Source organism: Temnothorax longispinosus, chromosome 10, assembly GCF_030848805.1.
Source record: "Temnothorax longispinosus isolate EJ_2023e chromosome 10, Tlon_JGU_v1, whole genome shotgun sequence".
In the NCBI taxonomy this organism is placed as follows: Eukaryota; Metazoa; Arthropoda; class Insecta; order Hymenoptera; family Formicidae; genus Temnothorax; species Temnothorax longispinosus.
In genome coordinates, this window is record NC_092367.1 from 5,503,570 (window position 1) to 5,515,158 (window position 11,589).

The 11,589-nt window shown below is 42.4% G+C and overlaps 1 protein-coding gene across 1 annotated transcript; it reads right to left on the reverse strand.

Annotated features, from left to right (window-relative positions):
- Window positions 1-8,292: 8,292 nt before the first annotated feature.
- On the reverse strand, window positions 8,293-11,403 carry LOC139821042 (uncharacterized). The gene has a single exon (XM_071791754.1). The coding sequence runs from the start codon at window positions 9,782-9,784 to the stop codon at window positions 8,726-8,728; it is 1,059 nt and encodes a 352-aa protein (XP_071647855.1). The 5' UTR covers window positions 9,785-11,403; the 3' UTR covers window positions 8,293-8,725.
- Between the last annotated feature and the right edge of the window lie 186 nt (window positions 11,404-11,589).

Genomic DNA, 11,589 nt, shown 5'->3' on the forward strand with positions numbered 1-11,589 from the left:
TATTGTTTAAAATTTCGAACGAACCGAGAAGTTGTCGTAGAAGCATAGCATATCACTCTAGTACGAGTGATATGCTGATAATAATTGTTAATAATTATTTAGAGATAATTAATGGTCAGAACTATGTTACAGAACTATAGAACTCGTCAAGAACTATAAAATTCATTCTGAAAAAATTATATGATATGCTAACTTCGCGGGAAGTTAGCATATCATTTCTCAACTTCCGTTTATTTATATTTAATGACCAGAACTATTGTTAAAAATTATCAGGAACTATAGAACTCGGTTGTATGCAAAGAGAACTCTACTTTTTTTTTGATATGCTGACAATTGATATGCTAACTTCATACACATCATAATTACGTATTAAAAGTAAATCATTAAATAAAAAGCTGATAATATGTAAATAATTTAATTTAATACAAATTTCAAATAAAAAAATTTTAATAAACCGGAACCGAAAAAACTGTAATTTGCGCAATATCGATACTTGTGTTAGCTAGAAAACCGAAACAGAAACCGAAACCTTTATTAAGTATTTTAATGTACCGAAACCGAAATCGAACCGATATTTTCATCCGGTCCGGGTTTCTGCTTGAAAGTGTTGAGAACAATTTTATAATCGCACAACGACGCGTGTAGATGAATCACGCGCTCGTCGCGTCTCAGAAACACCTGATTAAAATAAAGCAATAAAGAGCGAGCAATCGATGCTTGCTTCGTTGTCACCATTAAGTTATAACATATAAATCCGCGACTCAGTCATTCGATCGGACGAAAATCCCTGTCGTCGATCCGGAATTTTATGCGACACCCGAGAGCTCGCTACGTGACGCTATTTTTCTCCTGCCGCGTTATACGCGGATATGATTGGGTTTTTGCGTATAAGCTTTGCGTAAGTTATTTCGTGCAGGGAGTCACAAATGTTAAATGCAATATTCCAATTTGGTATCATTAATGCTAAAAAAAAAAAACACATATAATGGAGAGCATTGCAGAGAGTCACTGCAAGTACTGAAAATCAGAACGCAGCCAGAGTAAAAGTAAGTCATGAAAGAGCCCATGCACAAAGATTGTCGTAAACGGTTATGACAATCCTTGTGCTTTAGCCCAAAGGCTATTGTACAATAAGCTGCGATAATTTCGTCAAGCTGCGATAATTTCAACTTCATAAAATGTCGAGAAATTAACACAAGTGTGTAATCAGTGTGAAAAATGTCTGCTGGACCGTCGGTCACCCGCAGTATCGGCGCGTCGAACGCTACAAGAAGCCGCACGAAATCCCAAATACGAAAACCGTCGCATGAACGGACAATCGAAAACCCCAAGCTGCGAATCAAATACAAAATCAAAGCCTCCACCCCTCTCAGAAGGCGCCAACCAAAAAGTAAGGTGGCGCCCAGAACCGCACACCAGGGCACAGAAGAAACCAAAAACTACCCGTCGCCACCTCTCACTCCCACCTCGTGCAGGGAGTCACAAATGCCAAATGCAACACTCCAATCCGGTATCACCAATGCCAAAAAGGAAAAATCATATAATGGAGAGCACTAATACAGAAACACCCTCAAAAATAAGAATTGGGGATGTCGAAATTTCGCCAGGAGAGACCTTTCTCCGGACCAGGTCAACGACCCGCCGCCAGACGAACTCACGATACGATACTCTGCGAAGTCAAAGTCACACTGAACAATGCAACATCCAAGACACCACGTCGACACGAAGCACCGGAATGTAAACCCGCTGATGTCCCTAAACGGTCCTTAAAAAATTCGAAATTTTCCGACGTGACGACCTCCGTTGATGGAAGGGAGACTCAGGCGCACAAGCGCACTCCCGCCGAACAAAACCGCGCCTTCCCGGCAATGCTCGAGACAAACATGACGGAAAAACGAACAAGCCACGTAAACATAAAAGACATGAATCACGAAACTATAGTACTATAGAACCGCGGATAAAAAAAGCTGGCAATGTTCTGTACGGAACACATTGAGTCAAAAATTCATTTAAAGAATTATTCATTCATTCAAATAAAGAAAAAAAGCTGGGGAAAGGTTTCTTCTGGAAAAGATACATCCAGACGATTTTTGAAAATGCGGTGCCAACTTTACAGTGGCACACGCAGTATGCATATGTAAATAATTTAATTTAATAAAAATTTCAAGAAAATTATAACAAAACGGAACCGGAAAAAAACTAAGTTGCGCATATATTATAATCTATTGCCTTGAAAAGAATAGGCTCGGAAATGGATAGATTCTAGAGCCTAATAGAAAATATTTTTGTAATTTATGTAAATGAAAGTGGTCAGCGACTTCCCTCCCCTCCTCATTTCTCAGGACTACTAATTGTCAAAATACAAAACATATATGTGAAAAATAGATCTATAATTTTAAATTAAAGTCCATTAATGCTTTGCACATAATTATTGATACAATTATTATCCTAATTACGTATTAAAAGTAAATCATTAAATAAAAAACTGATAATATGTAAATAATTTAATTTAATACAAATTTCAAATAAAAAAATTTTGATAAACCGGAACCGAAAAAACTAATTTGCGCAATACCGATACTTTTGTTAGCTAGAAAACCGAAACAGAGAAACCGAAACTTTTATTAAATATTTTAATGTACCGAAACCGGAACCGAACCGATATTTTACTGGCTGCATGGATTGGTAAAAATTTAAACCAAGAGCACTAAATATAAACAAAAAGGTATATTTCCGAGCGTTTACTAACAATAGCTACACATAGTTGTCCAAAAAGTTCGCGCACGAGAAGTTTAGGCGAATGTTACCGATTCAAAGCTACTGAATTTCGGCAGTTCTTATTTCACCTACAGTACTTTTTTCGGAAGTTATGAATGAAATATGTGAATGGCAACTACGTAAAATGGAATCACAGTAGTCTTTCCAATGTGTATTCCATATTACCAATTTTTAATTCTTTACCTAAAAAATTTAGACCACGTTTTTTCTAACAGTTTGATATCTCTAGGAAACTATATCTGCTTGTGCACTTAAACTGGAGCTAACGTATTACAAAAGAAATGTTAGACAGTATTTAAATATTAATTAAATATTACGTAAAAATGTTTAGAGAAATCTGTATTAGGTATTTCTTTTAAATTATATTTTTGATAAGTCTCAGCTGCAAGTTCCAAAAAAAATAACGAAAATGTCTTAAACAAGAAGAGGCACGAGAATTGCGCTTGTTTGTATATTTTTATGCGTTTAAGTTTAGGTAAAGGTAAAGGCAACCAAGCGGCCGGCCCCGACTCAAAGAATGCAAAGAATATATTAACCGCATTTTAATCGAAATCGTCGAGATTATATCTTGATCGCGAATATCTGAATTTAAATAGCATAATGTACACGAAACAACGAAATTAAAAAATCAAACGGAGGGTAAAGGGGTTGATGACGAGAAATGAAGCGCATTTGACGCGCAATGGACGCAATAGCTAAAAATCTCGGATATTTTCGGCCGCGTTCGGCCAATGTCGGACGTAAAATTTATACAAAGCTACAAACGCAACGAATATTAACCGGCGTTATGTATATTAAACCGAGAGAGCTGTCCGCGATTATTAATCCCGACTTTATTCGACGCCGCAGCGACATAATAATAAAAAAAGCTGTAATAATCGTAGCAATGGACCGGATAACTAATGTTGGGACAAATAGATATCCAGTTCGAATTCTACAAATCTAAAGACGGCGCCGACTATAAATTAATTCACGATAGCCCCGAGGTAAGACCGGCAAGACCTTGATCTTTGTCGGACCGGTAGGTATGGTCGTTGTATTTTTTGCTTTGCTATCAATTCAAAAAATAAAAAAGAAAAAAAGAGACATATATATATATATATATATGTAACCGAAATTAAAAAATCAAACGATGAATAAATCAATAAGTAAATAAATCAATGTTGGAAAAAAATTAGTACAATCCGAATCGCGAACCGCGAACCACGAACCGAACCGCGAAATAAATCGCAAACATTATTTGATCTCACCCAATCTCACCTCAGATATCAAGTGATCATTATAAAAAAAGTCACTCACCGACCGATGCGCAACGGACGGAGTTAGTCAGCCACGTTGCTCCGATGATTCTGTAACACAAAAATGAAAGATTCATATTAAATAGACGCTCAAAATAATCAATGTTTCAAAAAATAATTTTTAAACGTCACGTCTACGTCGTCTTTTAATTAGATTTACTAATATATAATTTACTTATTTCCTGAGAAAAACCTTTATGAGGAATATAAACTTTTATAAAATTTTCTCAAATTATTTCTTGCTTATCCGAGATAAATCGACGCGAATAAATAGAAAAGAACAATTAATTTTAAAAATGAGAAATAACACTTACCCCAAGGTTGCTCCGTCGGGGCCCGATGCCTTTGCCAGGCCTCCTCCTCCTCTCCACGATTCGCCAGGTCGGCCAGGTCCTTCTCCGTTGCAGCGTTAATCCGTACTCCGTTGGCCGGTTGGCGCACTCCGCACTCACTCACGAACGTTCACGAAAATCGATGATAAGATCGCGTAGCTTATGATCGCGCGATATTTTCGACACTTTGCACGACACTCCCGGCATTAATCTCGCGACGTACTTAATTACACGGCAACGGAAAAATTACGGCGGAGAAGCTACGAACGAAACTATACGATCTGCTCGACGCCGTGCCGCGATGTCCCGCAGGGAGACGACAATATGACGGAGAGAATTTCGTAAATCGCACGGTTAACTTGACTCGCGGACTCGCCAACAGCAACCGCGACTCGCGACTTTCACGAAAATCGACGATAAGATCGCGTCGCTTATGATCGCGCGATATTTTCGACACTTTGCACGACACTCCCGGCATTAATCTCGCGGCGCGTACTTGGTTGCACGGCAACGGAAAAATTACGGCGGAGCAGCTACGAACGAAACTATACGATCTGCTCGACGCCGTGCCGCGATGTCCCGCAGGGAGACGACAATATGGCGGAGAGAATTTCGTAAATCGCACGGTTCACTCGCGGACTCGCCAACAGCAACCATGGCGTCGCGTCACTACTCACTCGCGACTTTCACGAAAATCGACGATAAGATCGCGTCGCTTATGATCGCGCGATATTTTCGACACTTTGCACGACACTCCCGGCATTAATCTCGCGGCGAGTACTTGATTACACGGCGACGGAAAAATTACGGCAAAGAAGCTGTACGATCCGCTCGACGCCGCACCCGTGCCGCGAGCCGCGATCCGCGATGTCCCGCAGGTAGACGAACATGGCGGAATTTCGTAAATCGCACGGCCAACTTCACTCGCCAAAAGCAACCGTGGCGTCGCGTCCACTCACTCACGACATTCATGAAAATCGACCGATATCGTGGCTTATGATCGCGCGATCTCCGCGATATTTTCCAACACTTCGCACGACACTCCCGGCATTAATCTCGCGACGCGGCACGTACCTACTTAGTTACACGGCAACGGAAAAATTACGACTGATTATGACGAAGAAGCCGCGCTCTGCACTAATGCATGGAGCGCGGGAGTCGCGGGACGCGGGCGCCGCGCCGCGGCTAACGGCTTCTCGTCACACTATTTAGTAGGGACGAAGTGGGGGCTACAGGTAACTAGGCACGGTGCGCGCTCGGTATGCGTGACGTCAGCACGCCTCGATACCACTCCTCTACCCCCACTACTCGTGTTTACCGCGGCGCGCACGACCGCGCTTTAACGTCCCCGGCCGCCGGCCGCCTTTAAGATGCCATAAAGATTTCTGGCATCTTAAAGACATCTTTATGATGTCTTTTAGACATTAATGCTACCTGGGCGCTGTCGGCCGTGTCGACGAGACGCGACGCAAGTTGACGCGCGGTTGGGAAAAGCGAAATCAACCGTCCAAAACAACGTAATAGAAAGTCACTATTATCGAATGCGACATATACCTCGGCATCCGTATCTAATTCCGCGAAGCACATGTATTAATAAACATTCGACATATATGATATTAGGGCGCGTCGCGCTGGACGGACCAATGAACATCTTATGTAAATCAATATGGCGACTTTATGCTGGATGCTCATTGGTCTTATGCTAAGCTATGCATTTTGTATGTGATTGCCTTGATTTCGGGTTCTTTATCCGTTCCGAAAACGACGGAAATTCTATTCTGAAGCTGCGCGACACAACGCAAGACGCGAGTCAAGTTGACGGTTGAGAAAAGTGAGACCGCGTATCCGAATGAATGTATAATCGAATGCGATTTATACCTCGGATGTCGGAACGTAACCGATGGTCCAATGAGAAAAATTCGTTATCGAAAAAGAAATTCTCTCATTGGGCCATCCGACTGATTGTATTAGAACCGGCCTTAAATGAACATTCGATGTATCACATTTTTCTGTAATCTGAATAATCGGACCTGGCGATTCGTACTTATATTACTCTGCGATGTGCGATCCGCGAGCAATGACGTCAGAAATCAGGGGGTCGATTCTGTATCTTGGGACGGAGGTGAAAATTACAAAAGTGAGGAAATTCACTAGAGAATCTACAATTTCATTTGTCGAAATCTAGTAAATCTGTTCACTTTTGTAATTTTCACCTTGTTCCCCCCAAGATACAGAATCGATCCCCAGAACGGGCCGCGGGCGTCTTGGTAACATGAGCAGTGGGGATAGAGAGGGGTAGGCTTTATGCGATACGCATGTCGCATACCCGGCATACCGAACTAACCGACCGCGGCGAGGCGGCGACCGCGCACCGTGTGTATTCACCTTACCCCCACTCTATCCCCACTACTCATGTTTACCGCGACGCCTGTGACCTGTTCTGACGTCAGACGCGCCCCAGTTCCCGTTCCCATATCGCGGAGTAAATACACGAGTCGCCGGGTCCGATTGTTTAGCTTGCGAAAAACTGTGATACATATATCGAAAGTTCATTTAATTCATGTGCTTCGAGGAATTTATACGGATACCGAGGTATATCGCATTCGATTACATTTTTTCGGATAATCCGTAGTTAATCAAAGTCGCGTAATCGCGTAATCGCGTTCTCGAGACAGTTGCTCCGGGCGAGTGAAGTTGGCCGTGCGCGATTTACGAAATTCTCTCCGCCACCTTCGCTTCACTTGTCGTGTCTACCTGCGCGCGGGAATCGCGGGATGTCACGGTGCGGCGTCATGGCGTCATGGGCGTCAAACGGATCGTATAGTTTCGTTCGTAGTTTCTTCGACCGCGACGTAATTCTTCTATCGCCGTGTAACTAAGTTTCTTAGTACCGCGTCGCGAGATTAATACCGGGAGTGCCGTGTGCCTTTAGTGTCGCGCGATCATAAGAGGAGACGATATCGACGATATCGTCGATTTTCGCTCGTGAACGTCGTCGCGTTGTGAGTGAGTGCGACAATGGACCAACGGAGTAACGGAGGACGATCTAGGAGAGGAGAACGGGGCCTGGGAGGCATCGGGCGACGGCGGAGCGACCGTGGGGTGAGTAGTTGTTAATTTTCTTATATATTATATTTTGCCGTCCTGTCAGTTCTGTGGTAGACTCCGCCACTTTCGTGGTTTTTAACTACGGTGCAATTTCGGGTCGAGTCTGATCTCCGGCGTATGCGAGATATTACGTCGCGAACGTCGCGTCTCTCTCTTATTCGCACGGTCGCAGTATTATTTGCACAATTTTTCGCGGATGAATTATGCGAACTAGTTAACACGGAAATATCCAGCCGCTTATTGCGGCGCCGGCGGCCGCGATTGTTTTTTACATTTTAAAATCAGATATTTGTTAAAATAATGTTTTAAAAACGGGCAATAATTATTTACTTCGATAATTATTTACTGTCGATTATATTGGACGTAGCTTTAATATAAAAATATTTCTTTTGTTACAGATCAACGCAGAATTACAACTCCGCTGTTGCGCATCGGCCGGTGAGTTATTTTTTGAGCAGAAGGGATAAATATATGTATATTAAGTTTATTTGTATGGTACAAATTAGTACAAATTCAGTCCTTCAAATTTCTGTATTTAATTTTCTTTTTTTCTTTTTTTTTCTTGTGGTCTTTCTAGCTTAATGCTAAGGTAGCACCGCCACGATTTTCTCCGAAATGGCACGGGATACAAAATTGTTATTAGTGGTACAAATTAGTACAAAATGGGTACTAAATATTCTGATAGGTCCGGTTTGATTCTGCCGATTTGGTCCTGCTAGCTTAGAAGAGGTGTTCAAATCGATGGATAGTGAACGTTCGATATGACGTTCGAAGTCTCCTATGAATAATACATTAATTATTCAATTTTATTTTAGTTACCATATCGGGATTAATATTGTTTTTAATTTTCGACAATGAAAATGAGGTTTAAAATCTAGAAAATTTTTTCTTTATTCTCATTTCATTAATCCCAAAAATTAATCGCATTTTTAATAAGATTATTTTGTACATAACACTTCTTTTTTTCTGCATACTCTAAAACATAATTTATCTTTGATTTGTCATTGTATACTTCAATTTTAACATTACACACGACAAAGATACAATGTATTCTTCTCTTCTTCGAAAAGATCGTTCAACTTATCTGGGTTCAACTGTATTTATTTTCTGCATTTTTGTACGGTCGTTTCTACGTTAATTCTGTTAATAAAAAAGCGAAACACACATATTGTTCGTCCACTGTCCACGTGTGGTTTAATTACACTGATATCAGCGGCATCCGCACTCGACGACGACCATGTCTTCGTAGTCGTACTCGTAGGTCACGGTACGTTTGTCGTTCACGTAGAGCAGACTCATCGATTCCAGTTTGGTGGGCACGCAGCAGGGTTTGCCCAGCTTGTTGCCACTCTCGCTGATCTGGAGAGCGCCGTGCATCAACGCCTGCACGATCGCGTGATTGGTCGGACTGAGATGATCGCCCATCGGGAAGGAACACCTGCCGGAGCACTGATAGGCCTCGTAACCGTCCGGTGCGAGCACCCACTTGTCGTACGAGATCACGGAGAAGTTCACGTACATGAAACGCCGGTGACAGTTGTTTCGACGTCGTCGTCGCCCGTCCTCCCAACGATCCGGATCATCCGGCTCCTTCGCGGATCGTCGATAACGCCGGACCTTGCTGTAATTCAGCAGGAGGATCGGACCGTCGTCGTTAGGACGATACGTCAACGTGCCGTATACCCAGAGCTGGACGGTATCGTTTCTGCCGGCGACGGCGGACGTGACGTCGAAAGCCCGCCAGGCGCCGTCCTTCCTGGCCCTCCGGATCTCCTCGTTTCTGATGTTCTTCGTCGTCGACGGACCGTCGACAAATCGCACTCTGATTATCGCACCGGCTATCCCGAGCAATTCCGCGGTCTCCAGCGTCTCGTCGACGCCGACAGACGGGATCGCAAACTCCAGGATCCTGCCGGCGTCGCTGATCGGGCCGGAAGTGCGGACCGGCTTGATCGCGCGGACGACGGCGTTCGGGCGCCGGTAGTACAGCTGCAGCATGTACATGAACAGGGTGCTCTTGTTCTTCCGGCGATGCGCGACGTCGCGCGAAATTCTCATGTTGGTCCTGTTGAAGGGAGATCGGCGCGACGTCGACGGTGATGACGACGACGACGACGACGACGGGATCAACAGGTCGAGTCGGATCAACGCCTTCGCGCTCATGTTGGAGCTCCACTGACCGATCGACCCGGTCTTCCACAAACAGCAGACGAAGAAAGCACCCGCGACTAACAACAGCACCTTGGAGCAGTATTCTGGGGGTCGCATGGCAGATCCTCGATGTGTTTTAGACGAAAACGGAAAAGCCTTGGATTTTATTAGGGAAACTGTAGTACAATATGCTAAAATATTTCCAGTATTGCACCTTGAATAGTCGATCTCGGTGTCTTCTTCATCAGACTTGAATTAAAAAAATCTCTAAAACTCGCGGCTCTCATAAAGATGAGAGTCTGTTTCGATATGCTTGTTTAAAACGTTCACCTCCCACAAGTTTTGGCCTCTCATTTCTTTCATTTAGGTAAAATAAAAGGCGTACAAGTTTTTCACTTCGGTAAATTTTTTTTTAAACTTTGCGTAGTTTTTTTTAACTCCTGAAGGAGGAACGACGTCGATGCTGTTCTATCTCGGACTGCGGACGTCGTATCCCTCGAAGACGAGAGCCCCGGTTGAAGAGGATCCGTTTTCTCCAAAATAGCCGCCAATCGAGGCGTTCGAAGTTACCGCCTGGAATGCCCTTATCAACCGCAGACTACCACTCGACCGAGGGACCCTACGTATACACTTACCCCGCCAGTCGCTCCGGGCTCGTCGGTATATCTTTAGCCGAAGAATGCGACTTTAGACAATGAAAATCAATAGCATTTTTCTAAAGATTTTCCGAGGGCTTTGCGCCGCTTGTATGCGTCATAATTGTTGAAAAGAAGATCGTGATATCCCCAATGGGGAAATGTCTCAGAATTTTTCATATTATTAATCAGAATTTTTCAGATTTTTACATAAATTGGGACGTTTTTCAGAAAAACTCAGAAAAAATAATAATAAAGTATTTCAGTTAATAAAATTTCTTCCGCCAACACATTTTTGTAAAAATCTGAATAAATATGAGAAAATCTGTGCAATTTATCAGGAATTTTCTTACGTACAAATACTGAAATATTGCGAAAATCCTCATTCAATTGAGAATATGAGAAATTTTATCACTAGGGATAATGTAAATAATTTTTCACAGTTACACTCTGATTCTTTTATTATTTTTCGTATATCACAGATTGCTAATAAACGTATTAATTCATTAAGACTTGATATAATATAATAATTCAAAAAGGCTTCAATACATTCGAAAATTTAATTGGTGAAATTTTCAAAGCAGATTATATTAATAAAGTTATCTAATTCCATTATTAAAAATATAACAAGATAATAAATAACTATAGATTATATTAAAAATGTAATTAGTGAAATATTCAAGACGTGCAGATTATATTACTAAAATTGTCCAATTTAATGTTAAATGAGCCATGTGACCGTTATATGTTAACAATAGTACAATTATTACAGTTTAGTTATTTAAATTTATCTAAAAAGCATCGACCATTACTGTCATGTTTCTACTCGCATTCTTCTTCCCTTCATTTTCATCTCCCGTTACATTTTAATCGTCGCAAGTTATCACGCCTCATAGTATTCAGCATGTCCAACAAACGGCAATCTTATTTTAAGTCGCGTCGATTGACCGGTACCTGTCAGAGAAACATCATCACATACATTCCAATCTATAAACATATACGTCATACATATATTCTATTGGCAAGCTGCCCTCAATTTTCAAGGTAAAACGAACAAAGCTAACGCGCGATAATCGGACAATATGGTAATACAGAAAGAGAATCTCATAAAATTTCACCGGCCGCCGGCCGGCGCGGCGCGCGGGCAACGGGTCGCGCATGCGCCGCGCCGCGCATACAGCGGTGGATTATAATCGCCTTCGGCCTTCGGCCTTCCGTTCGGGGTGGCTGCCGTCGCGATCGGTGACGAGGAAAGGGTGGTCGTCGCAGCGCCCCGGCATCGATTCG